Source organism: Heloderma suspectum, chromosome 7 (assembly GCF_057233095.1).
Source record: "Heloderma suspectum isolate Gila_16-S chromosome 7, 16-S_ref, whole genome shotgun sequence".
Taxonomy (NCBI): Eukaryota; Metazoa; Chordata; class Lepidosauria; order Squamata; family Helodermatidae; genus Heloderma; species Heloderma suspectum.
This window is the reverse complement of record NC_139464.1, coordinates 93467447-93483975: the sequence shown is the minus strand read 5'-3', so window position 1 is coordinate 93483975 and position 16529 is coordinate 93467447. Positions and strand designations below refer to the sequence as shown.

Genomic DNA, 16529 nt, shown 5'->3' with positions numbered 1-16529 from the left:
TGATGCTTCCTCCCAACCAGCACTTTGAAGTTACCTAATTTGCATAAGGCCTGCCACATGAGATAGTGGCAAAAGATAACTCACTGTGAATACCCAGCTCCACTGAGAGAGGAATACTGACGAATGCTGACAATCACCTAGTTCAACACCATTCACTGGTACCATTTAAAAATGGAGAATTATATATATGTTCAGACATTTGTCTGGGATTTTTGGCAGCATCCACATGGAGATGTCAGCTTATACCAAAACTCTGGACATTCACTGTGACATGTATACGCTAGCCTGTGCACTTCTAAAGTGCTGCTGTTAGTAGCTGGATAAACTAAATAAGCAGAACATACTATAATGAGATGTATATAGACTCTTGTATTATTTAAAGTTTACCTCTAGAACCAGACATAACTTTCCTTTTGCTAAATGCATTAGGAAATTAGTAAGATGGGAAAAGCATTCCGGTGTAGCACTCATATGACCCTAAAAAAAAAATGGAGAAATACAGACATGAATGCTTCATCTTTGACACTTGCCTGTTTGTTCTTATGTAGCAGATTTTAATATTAAAATCAGGGGGAAAGATACAGAAAAACTACAAGACCTATTTACCTCTGGGTCACCAATCCCAGAGTCATAACCAGCAGAAACCAAAACCAGTTCTGGATCAAACTGCAATTAAAAAAAAAATACATCAAGCCCAAACAAAACTTTCAAAGCATTTTAGTTTTATTCAGTTTTATTTTACTTACTAAATTAATGTATATACTTACTGCTCTTTATAACAGATCTCAAAGCAGTTTCCAAATAAAAACACCAATACAGAACACAAAAACTAATAAAACAATACTATGAAACTCTAAATGTTCTTGGATGAAGTTATAGAAATCTTCTATAAATTCAGTTCTCTAATGCACTCCTAATAAAGTTATAGAAATCTTCCGGTAGTGCATTAAGCAGAGATAAGGCTCTGGAAGAGACAGAAACTGAGGAGGGAGGCTTCACAAGTACTCCATTGGTACATTATAATAGAAGAACTGTTGAACTGGACTTAGTATTCTGCTATGTCTCCCATCCTCTGAACCAGGGAAAGAATCCAGCGCTGCCCTCCATTAGCAGAGCTGGCCACTGATTCTGGTCCATGCACAGCCGAGCCCTGCCAATTCCATTCTGCAATCAGCCCTACCACTTGAGGAATGACGATTTAGCACTTCAAAGCTAGGCCATAAACAAGTGGAAACACTCGTTTCTGGAAGGGGACAAGCTGGTGGAGCAACCTTATGCAAGCTCTGCCAGTCTGCCCCCTTCCAGAAACAAGCGTTTCCGCTCATTTCAGGTTGCCTCGGAAGTGCTAAATCACCTTTCTGCAAGCAGTGGGAGCTGCTCGCAGAATGGAATTGGCAAGCTGGCTGCATGTGCAAGGACAGCGTTGGATTCTGCTCCAGGTGTGGGCAACTTGTTATTCTCCAGAAGTTTTGGCCTCTAACTCCCATCAGACCTAGCCAGCATAGCCTGTGGTGAGGGATCATGGGAGTTGTAGTCCAAAACAGCTGGAGGGCCACAAGCTGCCCATTTCTGCTCTGAACTGTGCAGTACATGTGAACACATAAAGCTGTCTTGCACCAAGTCAGACCATTGGTGGATCTCACCCAGTTTAATCTATTCTGAGTGGCAGCATATCTCCAAGGCCTCAGCCAGAGGCTTTTCCCAGCCCTGCTGTCTGCAGTCCTTCTGACTCAGTGGTGAGGAACATTTTTTCTGCCAGCGATCGCATTTCATTGGGGGTAGTGTTTTGGAGGAGGGAGGCACATGCTGATGGGTGGGGCTAGAGATGGTGGTGAGAGGAGACAGAAATACCTCACACCGTTTCTCTCTTTAGATCATCACAAAGTAGTCTTCCAGGCAGGGGTTTTAAGATGCTACTGGCTTGCTTTGTTAGCAGGAATTTTTGGACTGCCCACACAACGTTGTTAGTCTGCAGTCATCCCATGTTTTCCCCCACTTCTCCCATATGAAATCCATTCATTATTTTCTGGTGCGCCATGATATGCAAATAAACAGTGGTGCAGTGGCCTGATTTCTGGAGCTTGGGGTGTTTTGTGCAGGTGTGACATGTAAGGTGATGTTGCTGGGGGCCTGTTTTCATGGCTTCAGGCTGGCGAGACAGACGAGTTTCTCCCTCGCCCAGGAAGCCAATCACGCTTCTCCTTGCTGCTGCTGCTCTTTCCTTCATCACCCACCCACCCCCAAACACACACGCTCCTGTTTTAGCAACAAACTAAAGGGTGGTACGTGTGTGGGGCCACTAGTAATAGGTGTACAGAGATTTTTTGCACTGTTGCTTTCTCTCCAGAATTGCGCAATTCTGGAAGTCCAAAGGGTCACTGCTGCACTTTTACTACTGTATAAGTGCACATGGCCCTGATTCAGATTGTGACTGTGGTGTTCTGGGAGGAGAAAGCCCCCCCCTCCGATTTTCCCCTGGAATTTCCAATGGTGTGGACAGAAGGATGTGGCACTTTCCTCCAACACTGTGGGCAGTACACGGAAATTCTGCTTGCACATTACAGAAGAAGTCCAGTGATTGGTGGTGCTAGGAGAAGATCCCTGGAGTGGGGTGATTATGATCTTGAGAGTACTGTGGTAATTATCTTAATGGAAGCTCATCTTCCCCCCACACTTTCTCTTTCACATCCTCTCATCCAGCCTCTTCCCCCTGGTTCCCTATATCCATCCAAGGGATATCCCAGGGATTCAACCTAGCACCTTAATCATACAAAGCATGTACTATTCAACTGACCTTATGACACCATGCTTAAGAGAATGATCCTCATTCTCTAAGAGCCCCTCAAATGATTACCACCTCAAGGTCTCCATTTACTTTCATCTGGGCCAGTTGATAATAATTACATATTTGTATATTCACCCCTGAACCAATATAGTTAGGGTTTTTTTTGTAATTCTGACAGCTATCATCACCCATGCAAATATTTTTTTTAGAAGCAACCATATAAACTTTTAATATAGTCACTGTTTTTCCATAGCTGAAGATTATTTCTCAAGATGCCAATACAAGGAATACATTGCAATGGCTTTTAGATACTTTTTAGTATACAAGTATAATCTGTGTGCATGTGTGTGCATGCGTGCGTGTGTGTCTGCATCAGAATTTTTAAAACTTACCTCAAAAGCCAATGGAAGCAACACATAAAGAAATGTGGCTATATAATCTGAATTTCCCATTCCAACCTGCAAAGCCAATGCATAAAACAAAATAAAGAGCCACTTTTAAAACTGACAAGTACGCCTAACATCCCATTAAGATCTATATGGAAAAAAATATGAGGCTTTGAATAAGGAGGCATTGTAGCTTTTACAATTACCTGTAGGATCAAATCCTGAACTTTTATTCTGAATGGGAAAAGCCTTAGAGAGCAATCCTATGGCCCCTAGACAGCGCCTGGGGAAGATGTTTTCGGTTTCCCAGCTCCAAGCTCATAGACAGTGCCACGAGCTTGGAGCCGGGAAACCGTGCCCCCTGCCCCCTCCCCCTCATAGCTGGGGCAGAGAGAACCGTGGCGGCTGCCCCTCCATGCTCATAACACAGAACATGGGCAGGGCGAAAAGAGGGCATTCGCAGGGATGGGAGGAGACTGTGGAAGCTGTTTTAGGCAGATTCCTATGTGGTCTCCAGCCCCATTCCTGCCCCCTCCCCAAAGCCACACTTAAGACGCCAACGTTGGGCATCTAAGGCAAACTGCAGGGCAGCCAGAGCACGGAAAGAATTGTCTCCTCCATGCTTCAGCCTCCCTGCATTGGATAGGCGATTCCCTCCAACTTCAGAGGAAGTCAGAGACGACAGTCTATCTCAGTAGGATTGCATCTTTAGTCACCTGTCTAACGCTGGACTGAGTTCTAGCCAGCAACATGCAGGTAGAAGAATGTGAATGTGTGATTCAGATGCAGAGGTTGTTTTGTTTGTTTTCATTACACCATCTCCATGGAAGTCATTTTTTCTCAGTGCATAATCCATTAGCATACGTGGGAATGTCATATCTCTGCAGTGCTAATTACAGAGTGGGATCTCTGCTACGCACTAAGTATGTGTAATGAGGACTTTGTTTTAAAACAAAAAAATTACATCAAATGCACACCTGCTAGACTTTATTGCTGCCATGCTGACTGGGACATGCTGGGAGTTGTAGTCTGACACTTTTGGAGGGCACAAGATCAGGGAAGGCTGCGTAATTGGATTTGTATTATTATTCTATCAAGTGACATTTACCTTGTTCCAAGGTACATTTATGTTGAATCCTCTCCCTTTTCCCTGACCAACTGCATCATAATTGGATTCGCTGAGTGAAGGCCAGAATTGCTGGTGCTCAAACCGATGCCAGGAAAAATAGAGAACGCTGACAACAAAAACAAAGCAAGGTGAATGATGTTATTACAGATCATCTGAAGCTTTTCTACCATGCACAAGCACCTTGTCTGCAACACCAGAAAGAATTGGAAGCATTACAATGTTGCACATTTATAAGATGAATGTATCAATCTTGTCACAACCACTGCCAACATAAGTCATTCATCATTATTACAGCAAACAGGCAAGCCACTCTCAACCTTGGTTCTCCAAATTCAGCCAGCAAGTTTACAGCTGAACTGGGATTTCAGTCCCAGAATTTCAAAGCCCAGAATTCTATCCACTGGCTTATACACACCCCAACCAGAAAAAGAGTTGAATTTCTTATACTCCATACACGTTATATAAGAAAGTGATTCTCAGAAGAATTACAAGGTAAGATGGAAAACTAAACTGACGTTATAAATAACGACGAATTCCAACAGTAGGGATCAAGTATAAAAAAACATATAGCATGATGCAAGATACATAAGGGTAATTATGTTAAAACTGATCATTCTAAAGGTGTGTTCTCTCTCTCTTTCTCGCATGCTTATGTATGTGTGTGTATATGTCTGCCTGTTTGTACACACACCCTGACTTGAACATCACTATTGATACAGTGTCAGTTGAGGCGTCCAGAGCATTGTTTTGTGCAGTTTTATAGAATCAGCTTTAGTTTTTTTGTTGCAATGTTTATTTTTATAGTGTTGAATATGCATTTTAGTGTAAACTGCTTAGAGATTTTATTATATGAAGTGGTATTATATAAATATTGGAAACAAATAATCAATAATTATATACATTCTCTCTCTCTCTCTCTCTCTCTCTCTCTCTCATGTATTTATTAGAATGATGTTCAGTTTTAATGATTTGTGTATTTTCATTTTAAGGATATCCTCTGGTGAAAAGCATCAAAATGAACTTTTCTGTTAGATGCAGTTTTCTATGAAAGATACTTGATAACCCACTTCCAGAAGAATTACAAGCATTTTGCAAACAAATATGCAAAAACTCCAAATAAGCAAGTGAAGAACAAACCTTGGCTCTTCATCAAAGAGATACTGAATTCCTTGTCCGTGGTGCACATCCCAGTCGACAATGAGAATTCTGCATGAACCAATGATAACAACATTCACCAGAAGAGCGAGAAATCGTCAAGGCAAGAAGGTAATAAATAGAGACAAATATATACTCAACCTCTGCAGGCCATATTTTCTTTGGGCATATTTTGCTGCGATGGCAACATTGTTGAATATGCAAAAACCATTGGCTGCATTCCTCTGGCTGTGGTGTCCTGGAGGCCTGCAACCAAGCATGACGTGGTTACATAGCCATTAATTGAACTAGGGAATACCTAGTTTTTTTGTCAAGCGGTGTTTCCACATTGTTACCTTACTAGAGCCATCCCATTACGTGCTCTTCCTGACATCACAGCATCAACCAGTTCCAATGCTGCTCCCACAGCCAATTTGGCACAGCGATACGTGGTCTGAAGAACAGGAAATGTCACAGTTCAAATTCTCCACTGCTGTTTCTGAGAGGAATGAGCAATTGGAAGCACACAAATGGGAACTGCAATAAAATGTTGCCGTATAGAGCGCTCCTGTTCATGGCTGACTGGCTGGGAACCTGCCCTCTTCCAGGATACTCCATTCCGTTCTCCCTCTCACCTGGCTTTCCATTCCCTCCCTTCAATAGCCAGTCAGCATTCCAAAGACAGTGTGGTGTAGTGGTCAGGGTGTTGGACTGGGACTTGGGAGAACCAGGTTTTAGTCCCCATTCAGCCATGAATCTCAGTCAGTGACTCTCAGCCTAACCTACCTCACAGGGTTGTTGTTGTGAGGATAAAATGGAGAGGAGGAGGATAACGTAAGCTGCCTTAGGTTTCTTGCAGGAGGGAAAAAGGCAGGCTATAAATGTAATAATAAATAAATGCTCATTAGGCATGCTCAGTCCTCAGTGGGCCCTTTGTAGGGGTTCCCCCTGAGTTTTTTTCTTCCTAAAAATGTTTACTCCTTCTCCAAATGTTGGTGATCCCCCAATACTGCTCATACCTTCCACTTATGCATGGATAGTGCAATTTTGGCTTCATAAGGATCAGCACTCAGACAACTGAGATTGCTATTCACATATATGATTTAAAAAGAAATTTATGAAAGTGCAACATTATATATAGGAAGCGAACATGTTCGTGCCTACATACCGGATGAAAGTAAACAGCATCATAATCAGCTGAGGTTTTTCGAAGTTCTTCTTCCTTCATTTCCTGAGTGCTCTTCACAGCTTCCAAGTAATCCAGACTAGAAAGGAAACAAAGAATGCTTCAGACCTTTTAAGAGCGACCTGGCATGCTGGCTGGTTTGACTAAGGCTGCAGTCCTACAGGAGTAAGCCCCACTGAACACGGGGAGACTTACTTTTAAGGAAATATTCATGCATATGGCTGGACTGTAAAGCACCCACTGGTTTTTGTGGCCACTCATGGACGAGAGTGTGATGGTGAGCCGTTATCATAGGCAGCCACCTACCGCAAGCTCAAATGAGCTCCAGGCCTACAAACTGAACCTGTGTGGAAAAACTGGACTGCATTTTTTATTGCGTCCCCAGACTGAGACAACGCGAACGGGTGTGATTCTCTGCCAGAAACAGCTACCCATGGCTCAATCAATGGAACTTGAATTTGAATTTTTAGTAAGGTACGTGGTTTGGGGGCCCAAGTCTAGGAAGCATTTAGATTAAACAGTCAATAGCACCCTTTATTGGCACATTGTTCTTGAGTACTGCTGCTATGACCCAGTGCAGACATAGGATTCGTTAACTCCTAACGACAAATAGGAGATCAGGAGCAGGCCTCGGGCTATACTCATCCCCTCTTTCTTCTCACAGGTAGGTTTCCCACCCACCCCTTCTGCTTCTGGAGCTAACCATGATGCAGTGTTCTGTCTACACCAGGGGTATTGAATCTCAGGCCATGACCCTCCATCATTTGGTGGTTTCCTGGCTTTTTTCTCATTCTAAAAGGCTGAAATGCCTCCTGTAAGGCTTCATTACTGTCAGTAAGATCTTTAAGCTAAAATATGTCAGTATTTTTGGCCCCACCTCCTTTTACCTTTGACCCCACCTCCCACTGGAATGTGGCCCCCAAGAGCTCCTCCGAAATTGAGTTCAGACCTCAGGCTGAAAGAGGTGCAACACCACCTGGTCCATACCAATGTTAGTGCTAATCCTGGTTAGATTTAAGCAGGGTTTGCTACCATGGTTAGAAATGGTTTTGCAATTAACTCCCAAAAAGGGAAAGGGAAAGTTTATGTAGCAGTAGCAAAGGGGGTGGGGAAGGTGTACCCACTTCAAACCCACTGTAGGTTTGAACCAAAGCCACCCGCTGAGGTTCATGGCTGAGCTGGGAAACTGAAGGGCTTAAAAAAAAAAGAGGCCCAAAGGACTTAGCCTTATTAGCCTAATGGTTAATCCAGCCCTGTCTCCATCACTCCAAAGAAAGAATTTCAAGATAGGATTTAGGCTAACTTGCGTTGGGCTTGGGTTGTTGCTAGATCCTTCCCACAAACCTGATCAGCATGACGCATTTCCAATCTTTCCCTCTAGGCCTCATCTACTTTTCACAGGATCATGGCATCTGACGCCATCACTTCCTGGCATATAGAAGGGAAAGAAATGGAAGCAGTGACAAATTTTATTTTCTTGGGTTCCAAGATCACCATGGACGGTGACTGTAGCCATGAAATTAAAAGACGCTTGCTCCTTGGGAGGAAAGCTATGGCAAATCTAGACAGCATATTAGGGAGCAGGGACATCACCTTGCCGACAAAAGTTCGTATAATCAAAGCTATGGTTTTCCCAGTAGCAACGTATGGCTGTGAGAGCTGGACTATAAGGAAGGCTGAGCACCGAAGAATTGATGCTTTCGAACTGTGGTGCTGGAGAAGACTCTTACGAGTCCCCTGGACTGCAAGGAGGTCAAATCAGTCAATTCTAAAGGAAATCAACCCTGACTGTTCATTGGAAGGACAGATACTGAAGCTGAAGCTCCAATATTTTGGCCACCTAATGCGAAGAGAAGACTCACTGGAAAAGACCCTGATGCTGGGAAAGATTGAAGGCAAAAGGAGAAGGGGGCGGCAGAGGATGAGATGGTTCGGTAGCATCACCAATGCAATGAACATGAACTTGAGCACACTCCGGGAGAGAGCGGAGGACAGGAAGGCCTGGCGTGCTATGGTCCGTGGGGTCACGAAGAGTCAGACACGACTTAACGACTGAACAACAACTTTTCACAGTAAGCAGGGATTTCATTTCCCATCTAAGGGGATTAGGTTTTAGCTTGGGCTTTTTCATTATAGGAACAAATTGTATGTGTAAAGTTTAAGAAAAATATCAAGGAGTGAAGGTCTTTTCTATTATTTCTGTAATGGGGACAGGGGTGGAAACACATTACAGCAGACCTGTGAACCAGCATGATCTCATCCTCAGTTCCTTCTCTGACAGGTACATTTATGCATCTTTCAACCAGATTGTAGCGTTGAAGGTGTTCATAGCAGGAAGAAAGCCTCTCAGGAACTTCAATATTACAGATTGGGCTAAAAAAACAGACAAACAGTTTCTTTTTGCAGTAGAAGTATCAAGGAACCATCTATATCACTAACGAGAACATACAGGTTTTTCTTCTTTCTTTCCTAGAAGGAAAAACTAAAAGCTATCTGTCTGTCTGTCTGTCTGTCTATCTATCTAGTACATCTTTCATCACTGGATGATGAAAGTCCCTCATAAGTTATTTTTTATTAACTTTTAAAATGCTTTCAAACTCGGGTTCCCAACATAGTATCCATGCTAGGGCACCAGTGGCCACCTCCCTCAGCACCCATTAAGCCCCTACCCCCACTTTTTAAACTTAAATAAAATCAACCTGGTGGCCAGGGCCCACTGTGAAGCCACCAACTTCATTTCCCCAGAATGTGAGGTTTGCTGTAGCAGAGACAAATTTAAAACACCTCCTCTCAGCTCTACCTGTTAACATTTTCAATAGAGTTCACAACTGACAGGCCCAAGCATTCACAGAATTATGTTTTGCAATGGAATGGTATGGGGGCATGAGGATGGAGGGATGCTCTCTGATGAAAGACTAGAAGTGTAAGGGCAAAGTGAACAACCTCTGACATGATATGCGAGACTAGGCCACTGACGAAGAACCCTGCATGGGGGGCCAAACTAGATGGGATTTGAAATGCGGGATTGCATTTAATCTGCACAATTTTAAAAAAATGTAAATAGCACGCCATGGGAAGGGAGCAGAACTGAGACTGCAGCTGGCAAGGAGTGGGAGTTTAATCCTTCCCCACCCACTCCTGCCATGGTCCTGATGAAAAATCGACACCCCCCCCCACACACACACACGCAGTATTTGCATTGGAAAGAAAGCTCCTCTTGATATCATCAAGAGACATCAGTTCAAATTTCATTTTGGACCGATGCTGATACTCCCTCTCTGCAGCTCTAAACCTGGATTAGAGGATGATTTATTAGAAGATCTCTCTATCCCACATGTTTCCAATTCTGAAGAGGCGCACAAGGTGGGTCACATAAATGGTAACACTAGATAATTTCTACTAGTCATGGGTTGCTTAGCAGGAAACAGGATCACCGTTGTAATTATCTAGTGGCTGCTGAACATGAAAACTAAACATAATTAACTTACTCATCCCAAAGTAGCTTATGGCTGGTCATTTCCTCATCATAAACCAGTGCTGTTCCAGAAGCCATGACTCTTCTTGAAAGAAACATAGAAACATATCACAGAACATTTGCACATGTTTCAAGCAGAAACAGAATGTGTTTCCAAAATGGAAGTGGCACAAGAACATTCAGACGTCCATAATTATTCTGTTTAGCACAGTCTGAAGTCATGTGGAAGACCACAGGCGCCATGAGAAAAATAGTCCCATTGGCCCTTTTGGACGTTAATGCTAAACCAGTTTCCCCAACCAGCCCTCCAGATACGTGGTACCCTCCTCATTCCCAGCCAGCATAGGGGGGGCACCAGATTGGGGAAGGTGCTAAACCATACTTCAGCTTTGTGGAAACAAGACTCTTGAGTGAGCCTCAGCTTGAGCATTCCTCCCTCCCCCCTTCTGGCATGTGGAGGTGACTGGAAGCATCCTCTTTCAAACTAGCCACAGTTTGGTGTTACATCTGACAAAGGACAAACTGTGGTTATATGGTTTATTGATTAATCCAAGAACAAACTGTAGTTTCTGATTGTGGCTTGTTTCAATAAACGGTAGTTTAAACTAACCACATTTGTAGGTTTGGATGTAGTTTCATTCTACAGGATGTAGTTTCATTCTACTACTAGTATGCAGGATGTAAACCTGCAAACTAGCTACCATTAGTTTAAACCAGGAAATGCATGCTTTCAATTTGCTCATATGCCATGTGCCTGAAGTGGGAGAGCGGACGGGGAAGGTCTCACACCCGAGACTTGAACAAGCTCATTCCTATAACTCTAAAGTATGGTTTAGTACAGGGGTAGGCAATGTGGTGACCTCCAAATATACTGGACTCCAACTCCCATAAGCCCCAGACAGCACGGCCAATGCCCGGGGATTACGGGATTTGTAATCCAAAATATCTGGAGGCCATTATGTCTGAACCAGGTCCCTAGTTTAGCATTATGTATGAACTGGGCCACAGTAATTGAAGATTATGATATTTGGGGCCTGCCCATACAAGCCACCCACATACTAGTGATATTGCTCTAAAATGATGTGTGGGAAGAGGAGTAAGGAAATATCCATGGATTAATGAGCTGCAGCAATTTACTATGGGATTTCAATGAGGGAAAGACTTCATATCAATTACTATTGCATCCATGCATACAGACAGCTGGAATGTAAAGCAGGAATCAAAAGCTATTCCCCCTTCTTAACAGTTATTAAAGGCACAGCAGCCTGTTCCCCTTTTCAGCCTAGAATGAGCAGCGCTCAGCAGGTTTCTCAAGCCCTTGGCTCAGAACCCAGCCATGCTGACTCCTAACATCTCTCTGCATTCTCTTACCTGTCAGGTGTGATGCACAGGGCCAGAAACTGATTTCAGCACTACAGCCAAGTATCCCAGAATACAGGAAGGAATAATACAGATGAGTACCTCTGAGCATGTCCAAAGCATCTCCCCCTTGCCACTGAGAGACTACAGCATGTGTCCCAATCCTTTTAGGTTGCTACCAGCACAGAATGGCTTCCAAACATACTTAAGAGCCAGCACATCTCAAATGTCTATGTATTCTACAGCAGGGATTGGCAGATGGTAGTTCTCCAGGTGTTTTGGACTTCAACTCCCATCATTCCTGACCACTGGCCATGCTGGCAGGGGCTTATGGGAGTTAAAGTCCAAAACATCTGCAGATCTACCTTCTGCCCACCCCTGCTGTAGAATACATTCACATTTTAGAGGTGCTGGCTCTTAAGCGAGACTGGCCCTACCATTCTATAGGACCAGCCCTCCTATTAGGAAAAATGAAGTGGCTGCCTCAGGCCGTAGAATTTTGGTGTCATGAAAAGGCAAGAATTGGTTAGTTCTTGTTATATTGTTGTTATATTTTTCCTGGGAGGGGAAAAAGATGCTTGTGGGATTTTCTGCTTCAGGTGCCAAAATAACTTAATTAGCCTTGGGAACAATTCACCTTGCCAGGGGTGGCAGGGGGGATGGGGACAGGATGGCCATTTACTGCTCTGCCTCAGGCAGCAAAATGTCTTGGGGCAGCCTGGCATTCTATGAGCAACAGCACGAGAAGGGGCCCTACAAGCAAAGTAATGCCTCCTTGTGTGGAGGAGCTCACTCAAATACATTGGTACATGCATAGCATGGCTCCTTTTTATACTCAGTGAATGCACGGCTGGCATGCCAGTAGCAAGGTGAGCCCACACAGTCCTGCAACCACAGCTCAATTTTTTAAACAGGTGAGCCCCCCTAAATTAAGCCCTGGTCATGCACTGAGGTAGAACCAAGGCAGTTAAGCTGACCATCCCCCCCCTTCCCCAGAACCTGGGGTGCTCCAATATTGGACTACAACCCCCATCAGCCCAGCAAGGATGGTCAATGTTCAGGGATGCTGGGAGTTGTAGTCCAGCAACAGCTGGCAGGCCACAGGGTTCCTCACCCCTGCCTCACTTGACAATCATCTCACACACACACACACACAAGTCTTTTTCTACAGAGCGACATTCTCTATGGATTGAAACTGTAGCATGAAAGATCACCCGAAAACGGTCGCCCACCCCCTCAATAAAGGGCCTCTGAAGGCTGGAAAAGGATACAAAAGATGGCACGTACGTTTCATGCATTTCTTAGGGCGCCCCACATTTTTCTTTTCTCTTAATAAAATCGAGGAATTAAATCTCAGGCAGGGCAAAACCTGGAATGCGCGAAGGTAATCAAAAGCATATCTTACTCTGAGCACGTGCAGAGTGCAATCTCCCCCCCCCCCCAAAACACAAACAAGACTAAGGGAACAGAGTTGCCGGGGCTCTAGCATTTCCCTTTGCCTCGCACTGATTTTATTCCAAACTTAACTTTAACCTGCCTAGAGCGACAAGGATCGATGCTTCTCCCTGGTCCCAATCAAAGCGGTACAACGTTAATCAAACGGAGCCGACGAAGACCTTTGCACGCATACCCAACATGGGTCCTCCGCCAGCCCCCGAAGACTTCTTCCCCCTCCCCGCGGAGGCGGGACGGGACAGATCAAAAGGCTTGAAGGGCGGAGAGGAAAACCTGCAGTTCCTGATTGGCTCGGCAGAGCACAAAGAATGCTCAGCCGGACCAATCAGAATCAGCAATGCAAAGGAGACGAGGGAGCGACAGTCAACCCAAGAAAGAAACGACTCCCCTGTCCCGCCTCTCCCTATGCCTTACTGTCCTCATTGGGCCGGAGGACTGCTAGCTAATCCCTCCTTTGCCTATAGAAGAGGGAGAGAGGTGGGAAGGGAAAGTAGTATTCAGGCGGTCTGCTCTATGACGGCGATTTGAGGTTCGGCCAGCCGCAGAACTAACAGGGCTGCTGCGTGTCATAATATTATTTTATGTTTAATTTGTATTTGCTACTTTTCCTGCCTTTTCCTGCGAGGAGCCCAAGGAAAGTGGAAATGATCCTCCTCCTCTCCGTTTTATCTTCACACCAACCCTGTGAGGTAGTTAGGCGGAGAGCCTGTGACTGGCCCAAAGCCACCGAGTGAGCTTCAAGGCCAAGTGGGGATTTGAACCCAGGTCTTCCCAGGCCTAGTCCAACACTTTGCCCAGTAGAGGCTGGGGCTTCGTTTTTGGTGGGGCTATGAATCCGTTCTGGATTTCAGTTGCTCTAACCACTGCAGCACTGTAACCGTCATATGACCTGAGCTCTAACCACTGCAGCACTGTAACCGTCATATGACCTGAGAGCCTAATTTGAACATTGCAGACTCCTCCCACACATCATCCTGGGAGCCTGAAGGTGCAGGCAGGTCAACGGTAGGCATGGTCGGGCACCTACCAAAGGCTCACATCCCCACAGGGGCCGCTGAGAAGAGCTCCTGGACTAGCTCGTCCTCTTCACTATTGCAACCTGCTTCTTCACCTGCCTCTCACTCTGACCCAGACAATGGTGGAGGACAGAAGAGGGGCAGCAGAAGCCACTGTCCACTTGCTCACACACACTCTGCCTGTCAAGCAGGAAAGTGGTAGCAATGATGAGAAAGAGGATGAGGAACAATAGCGGCTGGTAACAATGGTGGTGAGAAGGTGGGCTCACTGAGGGAGGGGGCCCATTGAGGCTGTCTTGCCCCAGGCCCCCCACAAAATCTAAAGCACTATGACTTCACGATCAAGTCAGATTTTTCTCCTCCCCTGTTCCCTACCCCAAAACCTGCATTTAGTAACATCTTGCCTAATGAAGAAATCTAGAGATCTTGAAAGCTTGCACATTTTTGTGATATTTTGGTTGGTTTAATAAAGGTATTTCCCCAATATGGATTTTGTCATTTTTCTTACAGTTAGACATAGCTAGCTTTGTTGTTTGTCATAATATACATTCTTTCTTCCACCACCTTAACCAGAAATGTGTCATTTTTCGTTAGAGTTGGTTCATGTGCCACCCTTGGCTTGAGGGAGACAAAGAGCCAACAAGGGTTTTCTGGACATTTGTTCTGATTTAGCTAACAAGGATGAGGAATCACAGGTATAAACTGAATTCAAAAGCCTATCCCCCGAATATCTGGGTACTTTCCCTTGGAGGGCTCCTACAGCTACCAGCCAAAAGGCATTGTGCAGCTGATCCATCTTTCCCTCCTTAGCGGAGGGACTCCTTAGTGGTAAGAAAAAAGATGGCAGAAGCAGTGGGAAAACACAGGAGGGTTACAAATGGATGACTAGAAGTCTTTGTCCTACACCCCCTCACCCCCAAGAGATTGGAATTGTGCCTCCAATTTTTAATATCCACAAGTTCTATTAAAAAATTAACAGGGCCAATATGCACCTGTAGGTTTGTGTGTTTAAAATTTAATTTTTAACGTAAATAATATTGTGGTTCGATGAAGATGCTTGAAGTTACTTTGGTTTCTGGCTTACATAGGCATGGAAGTTAACAAGATATATCAAAATTTACATTTTTTACGTTTACATTTTTACATGATACTTTGTGCTACATCAACACAAAGGCAACATTGTTCATTTGAGCAAATATTGTTTATTATGGAAAACATGTACTGCTAACAGGCGCTGACATTTTGTACTGCACAGCCTTGTAAAGGTTAGGTAGAAAGTATCAGCTCGTCATATTTCACAGACTAGTCTTTTTCCACCTATCTTCACATCCATTTTCAATTGTGACTATTATGGCCATCACTTAAAAAAAACCTCAGTTCTTCGGCCTCAGTGGTTGGGGCATAGACTTGAATTACTGTGATGTTGAATGGTTTGCCTTGGATTCGTACTGAGATCATTCTATCGTTTTTGAGATTGTACCCCAGTACTGCTTTTCCCACCCTTTTGTTGACTATGAGTGCTACTCCATTTCTTCTAAGGGATTCTTGCCCACAATAGTAGATATGATGGTCACCTGAATTAAATTCGCCCATGCCTGTCCATTTTAGTTCGCTGATTCCCAAGATGTCGATGTTCAATCTTGCCATCTCATGTTTGACCACTTCCAGCTTACCTTGATTCATTGATCTGACATTCCAGGTTCCTAAACAATATTGTTCTTTACAGCATCGGACTTTCTTTTCACCACCAGACACATCCACAGCTGAGTGTCCTTTCGGCTTTGGCCCAGCCGCTTCACTCTTTCTGGCGCTACTTGGAAATTCCCTCTGCTCTTCCCCAGTAGTATATTGGACACTTTCCAACCTGAAGGGCTCATCTTCCGGCGTCATCTCTTTTAGCCTTGTGATGCGCTCCATGGGGTTTTCTTGGCAAGAATACTGGAGTGGCTTCTCCAGTGGACCACATTTTGTCAGAACTCTCTGCCATGACCTGTCCGTCTTGGGTGGCCCTGCACGGCATAGCTTATGGCTTCACTGAGTTACGCAAGCCCCTTCGCCACAACAAGGCAGTGATCCATGAAGGGGTACTAGAAAATACCTTGTGTTAATTGTGGGTTGTTTCCAATGCTAGTCCTACATAGAGTAGACCCATTGAAATCAATGGGACTTAAGTTAGTCATGACCAGTTTAAGTCCCATTAATTTTATGGGTCTACTCTAAGTAGGACTAACATGATCCTACTTAGAGTAGACCCATTGAAATGATTGATTTCAATGGGTATACTCTATGTAGGACTAACATTGGATACAACCCTGTGTTCTTGCAACACTCACCAAAATCTCTCATGTAGTGAACTTTAAAGTAGAGATTTAAAAACAGATTATGGGCTAGTTCTCACACAGCCCCAGTGATGTACCTTTTGGAAGTTCATAGCTACTTACACTGTGCTTCCTCTAGTCTCCCATCCAAGCACTGATCAAATCCATATTCACGTAGTGTAAGCAATACTACAACACCAGGCACTCCCAGGCCATTCACAGAGTTTTACAGATTATAGGACATACTCAAGCAAGCCTTATTTTATCCAGAACATTTTATATATGA

At 44.3% G+C, this 16529-nt stretch overlaps 1 protein-coding gene across 13 annotated transcripts in view; it reads right to left on the bottom strand.

Annotated features, from left to right (window-relative positions):
* The window catches only part of HDAC10 (histone deacetylase 10), a 36870-nt gene extending 23741 nt beyond the window's left edge, over nucleotides 1-13129 (bottom strand). For 2 of the 13 annotated variants that reach the window (XM_084810921.1, XM_084810930.1), the window contains exons 1-10: nucleotides 10109-10288; nucleotides 8859-8993; nucleotides 6603-6699; nucleotides 5791-5888; nucleotides 5597-5701; nucleotides 5438-5506; nucleotides 4280-4406; nucleotides 3178-3243; nucleotides 607-666; nucleotides 388-477 (exon numbers count right to left, since the gene is read on the bottom strand). In XM_084810921.1, coding sequence (XP_084667047.1) covers nucleotides 388-477; nucleotides 607-666; nucleotides 3178-3243; nucleotides 4280-4406; nucleotides 5438-5506; nucleotides 5597-5701; nucleotides 5791-5888; nucleotides 6603-6699; nucleotides 8859-8993; nucleotides 10109-10194 — 933 coding nt within the window. In that variant the 5' untranslated portion in view covers nucleotides 10195-10288. Of the gene's footprint in view, nucleotides 1-387; nucleotides 478-606; nucleotides 667-3177; nucleotides 3244-4279; nucleotides 4407-5437; nucleotides 5507-5596; nucleotides 5702-5790; nucleotides 5889-6602; nucleotides 6700-7964; nucleotides 8062-8858; nucleotides 8994-10108; nucleotides 10289-11466; nucleotides 11508-12741; nucleotides 12834-12981 lie in introns of those variants that run through there. The other 11 variants (XM_084810924.1, XM_084810925.1, XM_084810926.1 and 8 more) reach the window with 11 other exon arrangements.
* Between the last annotated feature and the right edge of the window lie 3400 nt (nucleotides 13130-16529).